Here is a 21,735-nt window from a genome sequence, read left to right as displayed (position 1 = left end):
TCACAACATATGGTCTGATGAGGTTTTTCCTGTTAAAGAGAAAAATAGACCCGGGGAAGTTGCTGGAAGGCATGAACCATGTACCATTTAAAGACAGGTTTTTCCATACTTATGCGAATGAGACCCCATTAAATACTCCACTACAGGATCTAAAGCTAGCCTCTCTCCAGTCTGGGGCTCAAATGTTCTCATCTGTAAAATAAGGGAAAAGGGAAAGGGTGGTGTGTGTGTGTGAATTCTTTGGATATGAAAATAGAGAAGACATTATTTGGGTGTGTATGTGTGAATTAATTCTTTCGATATGAAAAATAAAGAGAGGGCCGGGCGTGGTGGCTCACACCTGGAATCCCAGCACTTTGGGAGGCCGAGGCGGGTGGATCACTTGAGGCTAGGAGTTCGAGACCAGCCTGGGCAACATGGCGAAACTCCACCTCTACTAAAAATACAAAAAGAGCTGGGCGGTGTGGCACGCGCCTGTAATCTCAGCTACTAACTAGGGAGGCCGAGGCAGGAGAATCGCCTGAACCCGGGAGGCGGAGGCTGCAGTGAGCCGAGAATGCACCACTGCATTCCAGCCCGGGAAACAGACCATCTTAAAAATAAATAAATAAATAAAAAATAAATCCGGGAGTGGTGGCTCACGCTTGTAATCCCAACACTTTGGGAGGCCGAGGCGGGTGGATCACGAGGTCCAGAGTTCGAGACCAGCCTGGCCAACATGGTGAAATCCTGTCTCTACTTAAAAAAAGTACAAAAATTAGCCGGGCATGGTGGTGCGTGCCTGTAGTCCCAGCTACTTGTCAGGCTGAGGAAGGAGAATCGCTTGAACCCGGGAGGTGGAGGTTGCAGTGAGCCGAGATCACGCCACTGCACTCCAGCTTGGGCAACAGAGTGAGACTTCATCAAAAAAAAAAAAAGACAACCTTGCCTCAGTATAAGGGGTAAGGAAAAAGGATTCAGGGAGGCTCAGGAACTTAAGACCTCGAGCACCTGCAACTAAACTCCAGCCCCTCCTGCTAACCCTCCCCAGCCTGGACACACAGCACAGGGGCCAAGATGGCGTCAGCTTGCTGAGTCTCGCCTGCGACCCCCGTGACTCCGCACTGCCGCAGCCCAGGCGAGGCCGCGCCCCATTGGCCAACTGCAATGAGGTCATTGCGGGGGCGGCGGCCGGCGGCGGCGCAGGGGCGGGGCTTTGCGGACGCACGGACGTCGAAGCGCTGCTCCCGGAGCCGCGGAGGCTGCGGGTTTGGCTGCGGCGGTTGCTGTGGCGGCGGTTGGAGGTGAGTTGGGGCTGTAGGTTTAGTGCAACAGGGAGCGGCTCTCGATGGACTTAAGAAATCCTTCTTAGAGCCCCCTTGATTGTCAAAGGAATTGGCAGGGATCTTAAGTCTTCGAGATAAAATGGGGGTCCGCTTCCTTCTTGGGCACCTGTTCTGTCCTGAGGAACCGGGGTCTCACTGCCCTTTGGAAGCCCCGAATCCCTTCCCTGCTTCAAGGGGTAGGCGGAGGAACCGGAGGTTATTGGATAGGCAGAAGAATTTCGGGGGCTTCTTAAAGGGTCTCTCAGTTTGGGGGTTTTCCTCTCCTTTTTTCCCATCCCGAGGTAGATGTGCCTGGGTCCAGAGAATTCCTGCTCATTGGGTAGACAGGAAATGAAGCAGGTGAATACCGTGGGAGGAGGCGAGGACCGGATGACAGGAGTGAGATTCTTCGAGGCAGGGCGCAGGGGCGCTGTAGTTGGACTCATCTTTTGCAAAATTGCTGTTTCTTCATATTTTGTTTTGTGATCGTCCAGACTACTTTGGCCTAATTAGTTTTCTGTTAGCCTCCATTGCTATAGAGATACTCTTGGGAGACCTGTGATCATTAAAGAGCAGGAGGAGGGAGGCGACTCATTGGAGGCTTATCATTATCCACAGCCCCAGAACTCTGCTGATCAGGCCTCATTTTATGTGTTTAGAGGTTGTAGAATCTCTCTTTGTTGAAGGGTGGTGCCGGTAACAGCTGATTTGGATGATTCAGATGTACAGAATCTTAACGTCAGCCTACATATTCTCTTGAGAAGTCCTTGCTTATGTCTGAGCGTGTGTTACTGTCTTGAACATCACACGCACAAAGGTTTGTTCGTTCCGATTTCTCAAAATGTCTCCCAGCCTTCTAGAAGAGTAAATCTTCCTTTGATGTCAGACTCATCTATCAGTACTCAACATAGATGCCCTTATGACACTAAAAATACTGTACATTTTTCTGAGTTTGGATACTGGACAGGCTGTGCCTTAGACATTAGCTGATAGAGAATAAATAATTGCAGTTTCAGGACCACTGATAGCGCCAGTTGTCTCATACCCGGCTACAGTAAGACAGCCCTAAAACGAAACCTTTTTTGGCTCCTGAGATTTGACAGATGGAAGAATGACAGATGGAAGAATCTTGAAGGTAGGGATGAGAAACAGAAAGCTGCAGAGGTGGAAGGCTTATTCTTTGTGGCTTGATAAAACTGCTTTGTCATTACCAGTGTGTTCCTGTCATGCTTGATTTGAAATTGAGCTTAATATGCAAGCTGGTTGCTTTTTTCCAGATAATAGTTATTTGTTTGAATTCCTAAGGGGGAAACAGTATTTTCTGAGGAATCTGGAAGATTAACCCCTTTAGTGTAGCCATAGTTTTAGGATAGTGCCAGAACTTTGGCCTTTTAGAAATGTGCATTGTCAGTAGAAGGGAGGAGGAGAGTTACAAGGCAGATATCTTTTTATTTATTTATTTATTTATTTATTTATTTATTTATTTATTTTTGAGACAGAGTCTCGCTCTGTGGCCCAGGCTGGAGTGCAGTGGCCGGATCTCAGCTCACTGCAAGCTCCGCCTCCCGGGTTCACGCCATTCTCCTGCCTCAGCCTCCCGAGTAGCTGGGATTACAGGCGCCCGCCACCTCGCCCGGCTAGTTTTTTGTATTTTTTTAGTAGAGACGGGGTTTCACCGTGTTCGCCAGGATGGTCTCGATCTCCTGACCTCGTGATCCGCCCGTCTCGGCCTCCCAAAGTGCTGGGATTACAGGCGTGAGCCACCGCGCCCGGCCTAAGGCAGACATCTTTATGAGAGGCAATCAAGGCCTCTTCTGTTTGTTTCCTGCACTAGCAAAAACAGATTGAACAGTGTGAAAGTCACTGCCTCAATATTGTGTCCTGGGTATTTAAAGAGTTGTTTGAGGTTCTCAGTTCCTGTCTTTAATCTGGATACATTCTTCTATGTTGAGTTGCCCAAAATATTGTCATTTGATCCTGATGTTGACTGGAACAGAAGTGACTTTTCATCTGGCACTCTATGGGACAGGATTCAGGAACTGCCTTTGCAATTTCTCCTTTCCATCTTTGTAGACAGGGTGTCAAAACAATTGTTGACCTGTCCTCATGGGGTGGAAGAAATGTAAATGCAAGAGCCTTAGTGGGGTGTCGTTTGCTCTTAGCCCTCGTGGTAATTTCCAAAGTTATGTCATTTCTCTTTGCTTCAGGTTGGAGAGAAATCCAGGTACCCACTTGATTGGTACCTTCTGCTACCATGGGGGAGCTTTTCCGGAGTGAAGAAATGACACTGGCCCAGCTTTTTCTACAGTCAGAAGCTGCTTATTGTTGTGTCAGTGAATTAGGAGAACTTGGAAAGGTTCAGTTTCGTGACGTAAGTAGTTGTGGGGCTGCGACTTGATTACTGCTGAACTCTGTTGTTATCGTGGTCGGATGCCTTATGATGAATGTTTTGTTTTTTTATTTACAAAAATAACATGATAGCACTGGCTTCCTATTGGCAGAATCCACATTTTGAGTTGTCTTTCTAAAGGTGAGAATGTTTTGTGCCAATCCTTCCATGCTTTTGCTAGCTCCCACTTTCAGAACAATCCTAAGCATTCTCCAGGTAATTGGGATGCGGGGAGAGGTTACCAAACTAACCTGACCAAGGCTTTCACTTTGGTTTTGGGCTCTTTAACACCAATAGCAAGGTATTTAAAAAAATATATTGCAGTTTTTCCATATAATAGTACGTTTTTAAAAACCAAAATTTGAGGTATCCAGCTATAGATATGTAGTATATAAATAAGCATATATTGAATATTTATTATTTTGGAATATTATACTGGGCACTTGGAGAAGCTATCTAAAGAATATGGACAATCTAGGCTGGGTGCAGTGGCTCACACCTGTAATCCTAGCACTTTGGGAGGCTGAGGTGGGCAGATCGTGAGGTCAGGAGTTTGAGACCAGTCTGGCCAACATGGTGAAATCCCGCCTCTACTAAATAAATTTAGTGTGGTGGCGCAGGCCTGTGATCCTAGCTACTTGGGAGGCTGAGGCAGGAGAATCGCCTGAACCTGAGAGGCAGAGGTTGCAGTGAGCTGAGATTGCGCCACTGCACTCCAGCCTGGGTGACAGAGTGAGACTCTATCTCAAAAAACAACAGCAGCAAAAAACTTGTCATCCTTAATTTGCAGTTCTTCATCTGGTCCTATGTTGTCCCCCTTCTTAGCATCTATTGGCTCTATTCAGCCTTCTTTCCTTTTGCTTATGCTGTACTTCAGTCATACAGAAGAAAGAGATGGGGCCAGGTGCAATGGCTCACACCTGAAATGCCAGCACTTTGAGAAGCCAAGGCAGGAGGATCACTTGAGCCCAGGAGTTGGAGACCAGCCTGGGCAACCTAGGGAGATCCTGTCTCTGCCAAAAAAAAAAAAAAAAAATTAGCTGGGTGTGGTGGCACATGCCTGTGGTCTCAGCTACTTGGGAGGATCACTGAAGCCCGGGAGGCTGAGGCTTAGTGAGCTGTGATTATGCCACTGCACTCCAGCCTGGGTGACAGAACATGACTCTGTCTCAAAAAAAAAAAAAAAAAAAAAAGAGGTGGGGGGAATATTATAATGACCACTTATGTTTCTACTATCTACTTAAGAGGGAAACATTCCATGTATAATTGAAACCTCCAGTGTCTCTTTCTTCCCAGAGGTAACCCGTACAGTTACTTTTTTTGCTTTTATTTCTCCTATGTGTGTTTTGTATTGTTGTCGTTGTTGTTGTTGATTTTCTTTTTGAGACAGAGTCCGCTCTGTCGCCCAGGCTGGAGTGCAGTGATGCAATCTCAGCTCATTGCAACCTCCGCCTCCTGGGTTCAAGCAATTCTCCTGCCTCAGCCTCCCGAGTAGCTAGGACTACAGGCATGCATCACCATGCCCAGCTAATTTTTGTATTTTTAGTAGAGATGGGGTTTCACCACGTTGGCAAGGCTGGTCTCGAATGCCTGATCTCAGGTGATCCACCTGCCTCAACCTCCCAAAGTGCTAGGGTTACAGGCATGAGCCACCACACCTGGCCAACAGATATTTCAGTTTCTTCTAGTTCTGTTAATTTTTTATAACATTAAGAAAAAAAATAGAGATAGGGTCTCGCCGTGTTGCCCAGGTTTGTCTTGAACTCCTGGACTCAAGCGATCCTCCTGCCTCGGCCTCCCAAAGTCCTAGGATTACTGGTGTGAGCCACTGTGCCTGGCTGAAATGTACACATCTTAAGAGTAAAATTTGCTGAATTGATAACTTTATATACCTCTGTAACCAGCACCCCAATCAGGATATGGAACTTTTTTTTTTTTTGGAAACGGAATCTCGCTCTGTTGCTCAGGCTGGAGTGTAGTGGTGCGATCTCGGCTCACTGCAACCTCCGCCTCCTGGGTTCAAACAATTCTGCTTCAGCCTCCTGAGTAGCTGTGACTACAGGCACACGCCACCACGCCTGGCTAATTTTTTTTTTTTTTTAATTTTAGTAGAGATAGGGTTTCACCATGTTGCCCAGGCTGGTCTCAAACTCCTGACCTCAGGTGATCCACCCCCGCTCTGCCTCCCAAAATGCTAGGATTACAGGCATGAGCTACCAGGCCCAGCCTGAACATTTTCATTAGTCCAGAAAAGTATCTTGTGTCTACTGCTAGTCAGTTGCTACCCTTAATAGGTAACCTGTTTTGATTGCTGTTGTCATAGGATTAGTTTTCCCTGTTCTAGAATTATATGTAAATGACTCATAATTGCAAACTCCTATGTCTGACTTCTTTTACTCAACCTCTGTTTCTTGCAAGTATCTGTAGTTCATTTTTTTTTTTTTTTTTTTTTTGAGGCGGAGTCTCGCTCTGTCGCCCGGACTGGAGTGCAGTGGCCAGATCTCAGCTCACTGCAAGCTCCACTTCCTGGGTTTACGCCATTCTCCTGCCTCAGCCTCCCGAGTAGCTGGGACTACAGGCGCCCACCACCTCGCCTGGCTAGTTTTTGTATTTTTAGTAGAGACGGGGTTTCACCGTGTTAGCCAGGATGGTCTCGATCTCCTGACCTCGTGATCCACCCGTCTCGGCCTCCCAAAGTGCTGGGATTACAGGCTTGAGCCACTGCGCCCGGCCTGTAGTTCATTTTTTAAAATTGCCGAACAGTAAGTAGTTCATTGTATGAATACACCGCAATGTTTTCATCCTTTCTTTTGTCATTACTCATTTGGGACTATTATGATTAAAGCTGAAGTAAACATTGCTGGAGTGCAGTGGCCGGATCTCAGCTCACTGCAAGCTCCGCCTCCCGGGTTCACGCCGTTCTCCTGCCTCAGCCTCCCGAGTAGCTGGGACTATAGGCGCCTGCCACCTCACCCGGCTAGTTTTTTTTGTATTTTTTTAGTAGAGACGGGGTTTCACCATGTTAGCCAGGATGGTCACGATCTCCTGACCTCGTGATCCACCCGTCTCGGCCTCCCAAAGTGCTGGGATTACAGGCTTGAGCCACCGCGCCCGGCCAAAAGTTTTTTTTTTTTTTTAATTTACAGGTTTTGATTTTTCTTAAGCAAACCCAGTTGACCCTTGAAAATGCAGGGGTTAGGGGTGCTGATCTCCTCATGCAATCAAAAATCTGCATACAACTTTGACTTCTGCAAAACTTAATTATTGATAGCCTGCTTTTGACCAGAAGCCCTACCAATTTCATAAATGGTCAATTAATACATATTTTGTATGTTATATGTATTGTACACTGTATTCTTAGAATAAAGTAAGCTAGAGAAAAGAAAATACTGTTAAGAAAATCATATGGAAGATAAACTGTGTTTACTGGAAGTGGATCATTATGAAGGTCTTCATCCTTATTGTCTTTATATTGAGGAGGCTAAGGAGGAGGAAAGGGAGGGGTTGGTCTTACTGTCTCAGGCTGGCTGAGGTGGAAGAAAATCTGTGTATTAGTGGACCAGCAGAGTTCAAACCCACATTGTTCAAAGGTCAACGGGAACTGAGTAGTGGCATGCTCAGTCATGGGTTGGGTAGGTGTATGTTTAACTTTGTAAGAAACTGCCAACAGTTTTCCAAATCTTTTACTTCCTTTTTAATAGCATTTATCACAACAAATTGTAATAATTGGTTTGCATCTGTCTCTTCTATAGAGCTGAAGACTGGGACATAGCTTATTAATCTTAATCACTAATAAAAATTTTTGCCTTCGATTCCTCTAATATTAATATATTGAGTTCTTGAAGAGAGAACTGTGGAATGCATGGATATGTATGTGTGTGTTTGTATTTTTTTTTTTTTTTTTTTTTTTTGAGACGGAGTCTCGCTCTGTCGCCCAGGCTGCAGTGCAGTGGCCGGATCTCAGCTCACTGCAAGCTCCGCCTCTCGGGTTCACGCCATTCTCTCGCCTCAGCCTCCCGAGTAGCTGGGACTACAGGCGCCCGCCATCTCGCCCGGCTAATTTTTTTTTTTGTATTTTTTTAGTAGAGACGGGGTTTCACCGTGTTAGCCAGGATGGTCTCGATCTCCTGACCTCGTGATCCGCCCGTCTCGGCCTCCCAAAGTGCTGGGATTACAGGCTTGAGCCACCACGCCCGGCCTTTTTTTTTTTTTTTGAGACCGAGTCTAACTCTGTCACCCAGGTTGGAGTGCAGTGGCACGATCTCAGCTCATTGCAACCTCCGCCTCCCGGGTTCAAGCGATTCTCCTGCCTCAGCCTCCCGAGTAGCTGAGATTACAGGTGACTGCCACCATGCCTAGCTAATTTTTTTGTATTTTCAGTAGAGACAGGGTTTCACTGTGTTGCCCAGGCTGGTCTCAAACTCCTGACCTCATGATCTGCCCGCCTCGGTCTCCCAAAGTGCTGGGATTACAACCGTGAGCCACTGTACCCGGCCAATGTGTTTGTATGTTTCTATGTGTGTATGCATATAATATATATACACATATACATGATTAAGTTAATAAATTGTGTTGTTCAACTTTTCAAAGCTAGGACATAGCTTATTCTTTGTATTTTCCCCAGTGCCTAGTTCAGTATCTGACACATATTTGGTGCTTCATAAATGTTGAGTAAATATAGTTTTTTATTTGTGTTACTTTTATGGAATTTATCACATGCTGTTTTATTGGTTGGGTTCATCTTCTCTATCAGATTGCAAGCTTTTTATTTAATTTAATTAATTTATTATTATTATTTTTTGAGACAGAGTCTTGCTCTGTTGCCCAGGGTGGAGTTCAGTGGCACAATCTTGGCTCACTGCAACCTCTGCCTCCCAGGTTCAATTGATTCTTGTGCCTCAGCCTCCTGAGTAGCTGGGATTACAGGCATGTACCAGTACGTCCGGCTAATTTTTTGTATTTTTAGTAGAGACAGGGTTTCGCCATGTTGCCTAGGCTGGTCTCGAACTCCTGAGCTCAGGTAATTCTCCCGCCTCGGCCTCCCAAAGTGGTAGGATTATAGGCATGAGCCACCACGTCCAACCTATTTATTTTTTTAAGACAGGTCTCACTCTGTCACCCAGGCTAGAGTGCAGTGGCATGATCTTGGCTCACTGCAACCTCTGCCTCCCGGGTTCAAGCGATGCTCTTGCCTCGGCCTCCCGAGTAGCTGAGATTACAGGTGCGTGCTACTATGCCCGGCTAATTTTGTATTTTTAGTAGAGGTGCGGTTCCGCCATGTTGGCAAGGCTGGTCTTTGAACTCTTGACCTCAGGTGATCTGCCCACCTTGACCTCCCAAAATGCTGGGATTACAAGTGTGAGCCACTGTGACTGGCCAGGTTGCTAGCTTTTTTTTTTTTTTTTTTTGAAACGGAGTCTCGCTCTGTCGCCGGGGCTGGAGTGCAGTGGCCGGATCTCAGCTCACTGCAAGCTCCGCCTCCCGGGTTTACACCATTCTCCTGCCTCAGCCTCCCGAGTAGCTGGGACTACAGGTGGCCGCCACCTCGCCCGGCTAGTTTTTTGTATTTTTTATTAGAGACGGGGTTTCACAGTGTTAGCCAGGATGGTCTCGATCTCCTGACCTCGTGATCCACCCGTCTTGGGCTCCCAAAGTGCTGGGATTACAGGCTTGAGCCACCGCGCCCGGCCAGGTTGCTAGCTTTTTAGTGAGTATGTACTTGTTTTGTTTTTATTTGTATATTCCTGAACATCTGTCATATTGCTTTGAAAATTACTTATGGTGCCAGACGTGGTGGCTCATGCCTATAATCCCAGCACTTCGGGAGGCCGAGACGGGTGGATCGCCTGAGATCAGGAGTTCGAGACCATCCTGGCCAACATGGTGAAACCCTGTCTCTACTAAAAATGCAAAAAAATTAGCCGGGCGTGGTGGCGTGTACCTGTAATCCCAGCTACTCAGGAGGCTGAGGCAGGAGAATCGCGTGAACCTGGGAGGCAGAAGTTTCAGTGAGCTGAGATCGCGCCACTGCACTCCAGCCTGGTGACAGAGCAAGACTCTGTCTCAAAAAAAAAAGAAGAAAAGAAAAAGAAAATTACTTACGGTGTATGAATGAAAAAACTAAAGCCTGTCACTGAGACAGAAAAACAAGAGAAGTTCCTCTTCTGCTTGGAAAGAAAGAGAGAAGGAAAACCAAAGAGAGTTTCTGTGATATTCATTGCCCAAATTTTAGGTGGTGGGAAGGAAGCTCACTGAGACTTTTGGTCTAAGAAGAACATTTTGTACCATTGTGTTTTACCTAATTTTCCTCCATTCCAGTAATGTTGCAGCAACAAAGGAGGAAGTTTTTATCCTTAGCTGGTGTGACTGGCCGTAAAGCAGTTTTTCAGATCAGTAGAGAATTTTGATTAGTGTTGCATCATGCATTTACACAAAATTAGTTTTTCACTTTGCAGAATGTGTTGCTTGAGAAACAGAAGAAATAGATACAATATTTCAATGTTTGGTATTGTGTTTTTGTTTTTCAGTTAAATCCAGATGTGAATGTTTTCCAACGGAAATTTGTGAATGAAGTTAGAAGATGTGAAGAAATGGATCGAAAGCTTCGTATGTGCACTTTGGTCTTGTGTAATGTTCCTTTAATGAATCATTTGTTTTAGATTAGTGACATTAGTCCTCTTAATAGAGGAAGAAAATGCTGTAAGAGAAAAGAAAAAGGAAAGATCTTGCAGTTAAGATGCTGAGGTGAATTTCTGGTATACGAGTAGATTTTGTGGTCTTTGGGCTAAGTAGTGCTTAACGGAAACCTTGTTTGAAATAACATGCTGCAAGATGAAAACTGATTATTTTTTTTGTGAGATTTCAAAAACAAAACTACATTATAGAATTTTGAGAAATAGGACCCAGCACACCATCAGTTTTTGTCAGCAGAGCCACCTTTTAATTTGAGCTATTTAAGAGGGAGGAAACTAACATTTATTTAAATTCTATTGAGGACTAGCTTGCTCACATACATTATTCATTCCCCCACAACATTCCTTCAAGATGGGTATTACCTTATTTAATGATTGAGGAAACTAAAGATCAGAGAGGCTTAATGACTTGCCCTGGAACATAAACAGTTATGATGGAATCAGTATTTGAAGCCAGGTTGTTCTAGCTGGCTCAAAAATCCATCATCTTGCCACTCTACTAAGCCACCTTGTGGTTAGCTGATAAGTGAATTGGTCCCCACTGTAAAAAACAGTTGTAGTTGTTACTTGAAACACTTTTCTCTTCTGGTATTTTGGGTCCTTATTACCTGTTCTGCTTTTTCATTTTTATTTTTTATGCTTAAAACCGACCTGACTGTTTTCAAATTTAATGAACCCCTTTAGATCTGGAGTTGTCTCACTAGTCTGTTAAGTGTCAAATATTCTGTTGTATTATACTCTTCTTCCATAACTCTGCTTTGCCAATAATATCTATAACCAGAACTGTCATACTTTGGAGTGGCATTTGCGTTGGGAGGAGAGGTGCGGCCTTGAAGGCCAGTGTTAAGACCTGAAGAAAGAAAGAAGGCAGTTGTGGGATGACCATCCTTTGGAGTAGCTTCAGAGAATGTGAGGTTGGAGAAAGAGGGATGTGGAGAAAAAAGGTGCTTCTTTTATATTAAACGAATATATATATATAAAAAGTATCTTTCTTAGATAAAACTTTTTGTAGTCAGGCTTTAGATGCTAATTCTTTTCCTTAAATAATGGCAATTTCGAGCATGTGCAGGTAGGCATGAATGTTTTGATTCTGTCATTTTAGGATTTGTTGAGAAAGAGATAAGAAAAGCTAACATTCTGATTATGGACACCGGTGAAAACCCAGAGGTTCCCTTCCCCAGGGACATGATTGACTTAGAGGTAAACAGTTCTTCTCAGAAAACCAGAAAAGTTTCTTTCTACTTAAATGCAGAAATTACTTTGCTGAGCAGATAGAGAGTAAAGTAATTCTTGCTAACTTTGACAGCATTATCTACTGATTGTTTCTTGTAGGTGGAATTGAAGTGAGTTTCCCCTTCGCTTTTTTATTGATAGATAATATTTGTACACATTTATGGCGTACATGTGATATTTTGGTATATATATAGAATGTGTAATGATCAAGTCAGGGTATTTGGAGTATCCATCACCTTGAGTATTTACCATTTCTATGTGTTGGGAACATTTCAATTCTTCTCTTCTAGCTATTTTGAAATATATACTGTACATTGCTGTTAACTATAGGCACCCTACTCTGCTATTGAGCATTACAACTTATGCCTTCTATCTAACTGTATGTTGGTCCACATTAACCAATCTCTCTTCATCCCCCCACAAACCCACACACCCTTCATAGCCTCTCTTATCTATCATTCCACTCTCTACCTCTAAGAGATCAACTTTTTTAGCTTTCACATATGAGTGAAAACTTGTGTTATTTGTCGGCGCCCTGTTTATTTTGCTTAACATAATGACCGCCAGTTCTATCCATGTTGCTGCAAATGGCATGATTTTATTCTTTTTTTATGGCCAGACCATGTGAATCCCCTCTTTTATGGTGACAAACAGCACTCAAACAGTATTATATGCCACTAAGTAAATGTTTATTGGTTTATCGAAACCTTATTGGAGTAAGTTAATTTATCTACTATTTTATTTTATTTATTTTTGAGACACAGCTGTCACCCAGGCTGGAGTACAGTGACCCCATCTTGGCTCACTGCAACTCCTGCCTCCCAGGCTCAATCAGTTCTAGTGCCTCAGCCTCCAGAGTAGCTGAGACGATAGCTGTGTGCCAACATGCCTGGCTAATTTTTTTGTATTTTTTGTAGAGATGGGATTTTCCCATGTTGGCCAGCTTGATCTCGAACACCTAACCTCAAGCAATCCGCCTGCCTCAGCCTCCCAAAGTACTGGGATTACAGGTGTGAGCTACCATACCTGGCCTATCTACTAGTTGGTTATTCTTGCAGACTAAATGGGCAGCCAGTAGACTTCTCAGTAATTATTTTATCCATCTGAAATCTCCTGAGAAAGTTACCAAGTATACAATAGAATCTGTAAACAAACAAAGACTATTTTTTTTTTTTACTTCCACAGTGACTTAGAAAGGAAATACTGTTTTTTTTTTTTTTTTCAGAGAGAGTCTTGCTCTCTCACCCAGACTGGAGTGCAGTGGTGCAATCTTGGCTCATTGCAACCTCCGCCTGCCGGATTCAAGCCATTCTCCTGCCTCAGCCTCCCAAGTAGCTGGGATTACAGGCATGCACCACTGTGCCCAGCTAATTTTTTTTTGTATTTTTAGTAGAGACGGGGTTTCACCATGTTGGCCAGGCTGGTCTTGAAATGTGACCTCAGATGAGCCACCCGCCTCAGACTCCCTAAGTGCTGGGCTTGCAGGCGTGAGCCACTGTGCCTGGCCAGGAAAGATTATTTATTTATTTATTTATTTATTTATTTATTTATGAGATGGGGTTTTGCTCTTGTTGCCCAGGCTGAAGAACAGTGGTGTGATCTTGGCTTACTGCAACCTCTGCCTCCCGGGTTCAAGTGATTCTCCTGCCTCAGCCTCCCAAGTAGCTGGGACTACAGGCATGTGCCAACATGCCTAGCTAATTTTGTATTTTTAGTAGAGATGTGGTTTCACCATTTTGATCAGCCTGCTCTCGAACTCCTGACCTCAAGTGATCTACCCGCCTCGGTTCAGGAAAGATTATTTTAAACAAAAAAATTTCCATAAAGAAAATTGCTCTAGTAAAATCACAGTATTTGCTAGGCAAGTCCAAGATCTCTTTGAACTATCAGCTTGGCAACAGTTATGTGGAATGAATTCATTTATTGTCTTTCAGAGCAAACATAATTGAGCTTAGCCTAATCTATTTTCTTTTTGCCTCTAGGCCAATTTTGAGAAGATTGAAAATGAACTGAAGGAAATCAACACAAACCAGGAAGCTCTGAAGAGAAACTTCCTGGAACTGACTGAATTAAAATTTATACTTCGCAAAACTCAGCAATTTTTTGATGAGGTCAGACTATTGTTTCTTTTAGTATTTGAGCAGCTGATATTACACTCACACAAGTGGGCCATATTTTTATTCCAGTAATTATTTTAATTTGCTATTTTGGAAGCAATGCCATTTTTGCACCCTGTTTTAGTTAAAGAAATGTGAGATTATGTTCCATTTTTCATGCAGTACACAACCAGCCATGGTTTTGCATTTTTTCACATTTTCTTCAATTTTTCATCTCAAGGTGAGGAAAGGAACCCTGAAGTAGTTGTATAAATGTAGTTAGTATAAATTTCTACATTATATTTATACTTATAAGGTAAGTATATGCTTAAGGTCAAAGCTGAAGAAACAAACATTTGGTTATAGACAAAATTATAACAAAGGTTTAGTCACCAAACCTTTTGCCATCAAATTTTTATTTTATTCTCTATGTTTGCTTATAAACCTTCGAGCACATTTTTCAGTACTTCAGATAGCACACATCACACTAATTTTTCAAGGGTTTTTCATTGTATGTATTGTATGGAAAATATTGGTAGGATGCTTGTTTGAAACTTCTTGGTTATCACATAAACTTAGATGCATTACCTCAGAGGGAAAAATGTGAATAAGTTCTTGGGTTAAATATGTAGGTGAGGCCGGGCATGGTGGCTCATGCCTGTAATCCCTGCACTTTGGGAGGCCGAGGCAGGTGGATCACCTGAGGTCAGGAGTTCGAGACCAGCCTGGCCAACATGGTGAAACCTGGTCTTTACTAAAAATACAAAAACTAGCCAGGTGAGGTGGTGGGCGCCTGTAATCCCAGCTACTCGGGAGGCTGAGGCAGGAATATCGTTTGAACCCGGGAGGTGGTTGTTGCAATGAGCTGAGATTGCTCCACTGCACTCCAGCCTGGGTGACAGGGCGAGACTCTTATCTCAAAAAAAAAAAAATGTAGGTGACTCAGTTGGACATGGTGTCTCATACCTGTAATCCCAGTACTTTGGGAGGATGAAGCGGGCAGATCACTTGAGCCCAGGAGTTTGAGATCAGCCTGGGCAACGTGGTGAAACCTCATCTCTACAAAAAATACAAAAATGGCCGGGCGCGGTGGCTCAAGCCTGTAATCCCAGCACTTTGGGAGGCCGAGATGGGCGGATCACAAGGTCAGGAGATTGAGGCCATCCTGGCAGACAAGGTGAAACCCCGTCTCTATTAAAAAATACAAAAAAACTAGCTGGGCGAGGTGGCGGGCGCCTGTAGTCCCAGCTACTCGGGAGGCTGAGGCAGGAGAATGGCGTGAACCCTGGAGGCGGAGCTTGCAGTGAGCCGAGATCGCGCCACTGCACTCCAGCCTGGGCAACAGAGGGAGACTCCGTCTCAAAAAAAAAAAAAAAAAAAAAATACAAAAATGAGGCAGGCATCGTGGTGCACGCCTATAGTTCCAGCTGCTTGGGAGGCTGAGGTGAGGGGATTGCTTGAGCCCAGGAGGCAGAGGTTGCAGTGAGCCGAGATTAAGCTACTTTACTCCAGCCTGGGGGAAAGAGCAAGACTGTCTCAAAAAAAAGTGTAGGTGACTTAGTCCAGGTGACAATGTGCTGAGGTGACCCCATGGAAAGGATCTGGAGCAAGGCTTGCAGAAGGCGCCCTTCTCCTAACTCAGCCTGGGGAGGAGTCTTAGCTTTCAACTTGGATGTGGTTTTTCTGATGGCCTAAAGTACAGTAACTGTCTTCTTGACAGGTGTTTTTGCCACCAGATTGACGATATTAGACACTTTAGGGATTGTTACAATCCCTGTTCAATGTGCCTTCTCATAAAGTTCTTTAATTCCTTTGCTCAACAAGAAAACTTGGCAAAGCTTTTAAAATTAGAGACGCTTTTTTTTTTTTTTTGAGACAGAGTCTCACTGTGTAGCCCAGGCTGGAGTGCAATGGTGTGATCTCAGCTCACTGCAACCTCCACCTCCCAAGCTCAAGCAATTCTCCTGCCTCAGCCTCCCGAGTAGCTGGGATTACAGGTGCTTACCACCACCCCCAGCTAAGTTTTGTATTTTCAGTAGAGACAGGGTTTCACCATGTTGACCAGGCTGGTCTCGAACTCCTAGCCTCAAGTGATCCATCCACCTCTGTCTCCCAAAGTGCTAGGATTACAGGTGTGAGCCACTGCGCCTGGTAGGGGCCCATTTTAGTTAGCATCTGCTGTGTTCTCAGTTGTACTTTAAATTTATATCTATAGTTTTTATTTTTTTTAAATTGTTTTTAGACTGGGCTTGGTGGCTCACACCTGTAATCCCAACACTTTGGGAAGCTGAGCAGGTGGATCAGGAGGTCAGGAGTTCAAGACCAGCCTGACTAACGTGGTGAAACCCTGTTTCTACTAAAAATACAAAAATTAGCCCGGCATGGTGGCGGGAGCCTATAATCCCAGCTACTCATGAGGCTGAGGCAGGGAGAATCGCTTGAACCCAGGAGGCAGAGGTTATAGTGAGCTGAGATCATGCCACTGCATTCCAGCCCGGGCCACAGAGCAAGACTCCATCTCAAAAAAAAAAAAAATTTTGTTTTTAACTGCCTTATCTCAGAAATTTTTATCTTTTGAGGGGAGATTAAATATCCATAATTCTCTAGGTTGGAGCAGGAGTTCTTCAAACAACAGCAGCAGACTCACCTGTAATCTTGTCAGAAGTATGAATTATCAGTCTCCACCCTAGACCTACTGAATCAGAAACTGTGGGAGTTAGGCCTAGTAGTCTGTATTTACCAGGTGATCCTGAGGCATGCTAGTTTGAAAACTGCTGGGCTAGAGAAAGTCTGCTGAGGATGTGATACATTCCTCACTAATTTAAGGCTTTGACTCAGAGAAGCCATTTAATTAAAAGGATCTGCTGGGGCAAAGGAAAGGGGAAAAACTCATATGAATTTAATTTCCTGGTCCTTTCAAGAATCAGAAGGTATTAATATTTATTTAGATTGCTCATGGAGTCGAGAATTTTGAGTCTAGTGGTAACTTCTTTTGCCAGTCCCTAATGACATCACATTAGAGGGTGTGGGACAGTGTGATTAACTCTTAAGTGTTTAAGGTCTTTTGCAATAGGCGTTTCCACTTAAGCCATATGTTTTTAATGAACCTGCAATTCCAGTGTGCTCACTGTACAGACATTATTGTATTTTTGTTCACTAATTCACTGAACATGTAATGAGCACCTACTCTTTGTGAGACACAAGGTGAGTAAGACGTGTTCAAGGCATGTATCATTCGGTCATATTAAGAAGCACCCCAGAACATGAGCTTTCATATGCTCACAGGTGTGCGCTTTGCTAAACATGTCCAAGCTGCTACCCACAGATCTGATGTAAACCTGGCCTTATAGTCAGAGCTCAGCTACTTTTTAGCATTATTTGGAGCTTAATTCTTTTACCTTCCCTGTCCCCTTTTTTTTCCCTTTTGATATACTCTTTAGTTTACTGCTGAGATACTGCTATCTCATATGAAAATGTCTTTCAAGACCTCCTAAGTTTAAGAATGAGAGCCAGCTTCCTGTTACGGTTCATTTTTGGAGAAATTCCGAATAAAGACTGATAGGTGGATTCCCTTAAGGGAAATAATTATTTAAACTTTTAATTTTCTAATGAAAAGAACTTAGTAAAAATGAAAATAAGAGGAACCATTTGGAAAAATGATATTTTTAAATCATAATTCATGGATTTAGGAATTTTATTTTGTGAATAATAAGTCTAAACACTAAATGCCTATTTTGAGAAGACAGACTCTAAGTCTTCATGATCTTTGTGCCCTATTCATGCTGGGCTGTTTTCCCCCTCTTTTTTTTTTTTTTTTGAGACAGAGTCTTGCTCTGTCACCTAGGCTGGAGTGCAATGGCGCGATCTTGGCTCACTGCAACCCCTGCCTCCCGGGTTCAAGCAATTCTCCTGCCTCAGCCTCCTAAGCAGCTGTGACCATAGGTGTGCACCACCATGCCCAGCTAATTTTTGTAGTTTTAGTAGAGACAGGCGTTTCACCATATTGGCCAGGCTGGTCGTGAACTCCTGACCTCGTGATCCAACTGCCTCGTCCTCCCAAAGTGCTGGGATTACAGGTGTGAGCCACCGCACCCAGCCTCCCCCTCCTATTTTATTCAAAACTTTTTTTTTTCAATCTCTGGAAGTACTTAGAGCACAAGGCCGTGGCTATGAGAGGTTCTCATGCTGCTTTTGTCATCAACTCCCCTTTCATTCCTAGCAGCCTCCCTGCGTTGCAAGAAGTCTCCTGGCAAGAACCTCTCTGCCTTGCCTGTTCTTGCGCTAACTCACAGCCTCAGCCAGGTTCCTTTCCATAGACCTTGCCCTGCTGCTGCCTAGCAGCAGGCTCAGGTGTCACTGCCACAACTTTGCATCTGCACATGTGAGTGCACTTCAAATAATGCAAAAGATAGGACACTTGGGACCCTCAGATGTTGAAAACTTAGGATTTTTAATGAGATTTTCTTCTGTGTCTGAATTTATAATATTTGCAAAGGGCCTAAAACACTACCAGTTATAAACCCTTATTTTTTATAATCTGGTGACTACAATAATAATTCACTATAATGAGTTAGCAGAAATGGCTAAATCAGAAAATGATTCTATATTTAGGCATAGGAGTTATGATTGGCAGGGTGTGTGTAAGGGGAAAAATAAGCATATATTGAATACTCTTATGATTAAAGATGATTACAAATTTGACTTAGTCATTTCTTATCTAGGGCATTTAAAATGACTTGTTAATGATTATCCTTTTCTCAGTCTTCTTGCTTATGAAGAACTGTAAGAGCTGGAGAGATATCTCTGCATCTTTTACCATAAGCACCATAACATATGAGAACGTAAAGAAGACTGGAAAAGTAATGGTTAATGGCATGCAGATCCCTGCTTTCCTTTCCTTCTCAGTTTTCCATCCATCTGCTTTCTTTATTTTTTTTCCCATCCGCCATTTCCTTTGGGGCCTGGGTGAATACCTTAAGTAATGAAATAAAATTTTTTTCTTGATGTAGATGGCAATAATTGTTTGTTCTTGGTAATTGACATAGCTTGAACTGGATGTGCTATTTATACCTAATTGCTGTAGAAACAGAACTGAAGTTCTCCTACTTCCTTTTTATAAGACATGTTTTTCAGTATCTGAATGGAGAAACCAGAGGGCATAGCAAGTAATGTAGAGGGATATTTACAGTATTGTTATTAGAGGACCCAGATACCCTCAAGACAAGCTTGTCCAGCCCATGGCCCTCAGGCCTCATGTGGCCCAGGACAGCTTTGAATGTGGCCCAACACGGATTCGTAAACTTTCTCAAAACATTATGAGATTTTTTTGCAATTTTTTTTTAGCTCATTAGTTATCATTAGTGTTAGTGTATTTTATGTGTGGCCCAAGACAGTTCTTCTTCCAGTGTGGCCCAGGGAAGCCAAAAGATCAGACACCCCTGCTCTAAGATTTAGATACTCTCAACCACGCGGTTTTAGGTATTGCCTTAAAGGCCTTCTGTTAGTGGGTGGTTCTAGTCTTCCTAGGTTCTCACCAGGCACAATTTTATTTAAAAATTTGTAACTTTTCTCTCTAAGACAGAATTCTTAAGTATGAAGGGTGAAATTAGCAATTCAAATATTATTGCAAGTTTCTGTTGAATTTTAATTTTGTTGTTTTTATTCTCAGAGAGTCCTAGATAGAGTCTTTGAAGTGGTCTAGTTGCTAAGTACTGTTTGCTTTTCCATCAGTTGTCTACTTTAGAGCACATGTGTTTGCATTGAGTCTGATATTTAGGGTTGACTTAAACCACGTCTTGTGAGACATCCAGGCAAGTAGGATGAAGTCTTGTGATTAGCAGTCAGGCTCACTGGTTTTTGCCAAGGGATAAATCAAGAACAAGTTGAAATGTTGTAATCATCGGGATCCTGAAAACAAGTTGCCTGCAGTCAGCTGATAAGATTGCAAGTAGAAACTGAAAGAACCCCCTCAACTTCCATGTCACAGCAAGTGGGCCGGGCGTGGTGGCTCAAGCCTGTAATCCCAGCACTTTGGGAGGCCAAGATGGGCGGATCATGAGGTCAGGAGATCGAGACCATCCTGGCTAACACGGTGAAACCCGGTCTCTACTAAAAAATACAAAAAACTAGCCGGGCAAGGTGGCAGGCGCCTGTAGTCCCAGCTACTCAGGAGGCTGAGGCAGGAGAATTGCGTAAACCCGGGAGGCGGAGCTTGCAGTGAGCTGAGATCCGGCCACTGCACTCTAGCCTGGGCGACAGAGCGAGACTCCGTCTCAAAAAAAAACAAAAAAAAAAAACAGCAAGTGGTAACCAGTGTCTCCATGATCTCATCTTAAACTTTTCCAATCTCATGACAGTATTTCTCTGCACTTCTGGTGTTGATCCTTACTTCCCAAAATGATTGCTTTCAATTTTTTAGGCCTTCAGACTTACCATCTGGTTTACACACAGTTTTTCCCCCCTTTTTGCTATGTTTATGATCCCGTGACTTTATCAAGTGATGGTTCCTGTGCTGCTTTTTAAGAGTGTGGCTGACGGGTAGAATCAGATTGAAATTTGGAATGAAAATGATAGAGAAAAACTCTTCTGATTTTTTGTCTTATTTTGCTTTTGAAGAGGATGATTGTTCTGGTTTACTCCTAGTTTTTGGTCAAACAAGTATTGCCTGGATATTAGAGTTGGGGTGATGAGGCAAAGGAGAAGATGATTGGACTGGTTTTTGTTTTGTTTTGTTTTGTTTTTTGGAGCAGCTTCTCCTTTCTGATGGGAGTAAAGGGTGGTAGGATGAGTTGGGTAGAGAGAGGCCAGGAAATGTAGACCCGTGTGTGGGAAGATCCTTCTTCATTTCATTGTATAAGCTGTCATGGTGGAAGTCATTTTAAATCTTACCAATTACACCAGCCCATGAGCTCTAGTTTGGTTTATTATCTGTTGCTTTTCCTTCACTTTACTTGATTCTTGAGCTGTGTTCTCAAGAATCCTACAACTGTGGCCGGGCGCGGTGGCTCAAGCCTGTAATCCCAGCACTTTGGGAGGCCGAGACGGGCGGATCACGAGGTCAGGAGATCGAGACCATCCTGGCTAATACGGTGAAACCCCGTCTCTACTAAAAAATACAAAAAACTAGCCGGGCGACGAGGCGGGCGCCTGTAGTCCCAGCTACTCGGGAGGCTGAGACAGGAGAATGGCGTGAACCCGGGAGGCGGAGCTTGCAGTGAGCTGAGAGCCGGCCACTGCACTCCAGCCTGGGCGGCAGAGCAAGACTCCGTCTCAAAAAAAAAAAAAAAAAGAATCCTACAACTGTAAAGCCTATGTGAACTTATTTAGAAGATTCCTAGTCAGAAAATGGGACATTCAGATATGTTTTTACAGGCCTGCCCAGCTATTGTGCTTCTTATCCTTTCGAAGACATAAATACTCTTTAAGTCCCATGGCTTGGAGCATTCTGTAAGTGAGTATGCTGAAAGTTCTCATGTTCTGAATTTTAAAGGGGCTGGAAACGTAGATATCTGGAGCTGCCCCTTCTGTCTTTCTCCAGACTACACAGTATTCAAAGACAGTGGCAGTGCCTTGCTTCTTCCTGGACAGAGAGCCTCTATCTTTCACATTCTCACACAGGGAAAATTCTAGTTTGTAGCTGCCCAGAAATTAAATGTTGAGAGTATCTGCAGAGCCTCCTCATTATTGCACAGAAGGGAGAGAGATTTTAGCTTCCTATCTACATGCAGAGGTATTTCCTGGCACCTTCATTGTTCATTCAGGGAAACATAGGAGAGAAAATGGCTTCCACCAAGTAACAGATTTATACATGTCACCATCACTTAATGTTTTTTTCTTTTATTCCTTATTTCTAAAACCATTTCCCCAGATGCTTTACTGGGGCAATTATGCTTTCTTTACCTCACATTTGTTTTATTGGTTTTCGTCCCCTATTCTTCTTGTCTTTTTATGGGTATATCTTGTCTTTTGGTGGTTTGTTTTCTTTTTCATCCTTATTTTCTGAACCTGTCTCCTGGTTCCTC

At 43.6% G+C, this 21,735-nt stretch overlaps 1 protein-coding gene across 5 annotated transcripts in view; it reads left to right on the top strand.

Moving 5' to 3' along the window:
* The first annotated feature begins 1,154 nt into the window (after positions 1 to 1,154).
* The window catches only part of ATP6V0A1 (ATPase H+ transporting V0 subunit a1), a 66,942-nt gene continuing 46,361 nt past the window's right edge, over positions 1,155 to 21,735 (top strand). For 2 of the 5 annotated variants that reach the window (XM_030924138.1, XM_030924137.1), the window contains exons 1-4: positions 3,510 to 3,675; positions 10,221 to 10,299; positions 11,488 to 11,585; positions 13,601 to 13,729. In XM_030924138.1, coding sequence (XP_030779998.1) covers positions 3,559 to 3,675; positions 10,221 to 10,299; positions 11,488 to 11,585; positions 13,601 to 13,729 — 423 coding nt within the window. In that variant the 5' untranslated portion in view covers positions 3,510 to 3,558. Of the gene's footprint in view, positions 1,284 to 2,314; positions 2,440 to 3,509; positions 3,676 to 10,220; positions 10,300 to 11,487; positions 11,586 to 13,600; positions 13,730 to 21,735 lie in introns of those variants that run through there. The other 3 variants (XM_030924136.1, XM_010386125.2, XM_010386141.2) reach the window with 3 other exon arrangements.

Source organism: Rhinopithecus roxellana, chromosome 19 (assembly GCF_007565055.1).
Source record: "Rhinopithecus roxellana isolate Shanxi Qingling chromosome 19, ASM756505v1, whole genome shotgun sequence".
Taxonomy (NCBI): Eukaryota; Metazoa; Chordata; class Mammalia; order Primates; family Cercopithecidae; genus Rhinopithecus; species Rhinopithecus roxellana.
This window is presented reverse-complemented; position numbering and strand designations above follow the sequence as displayed.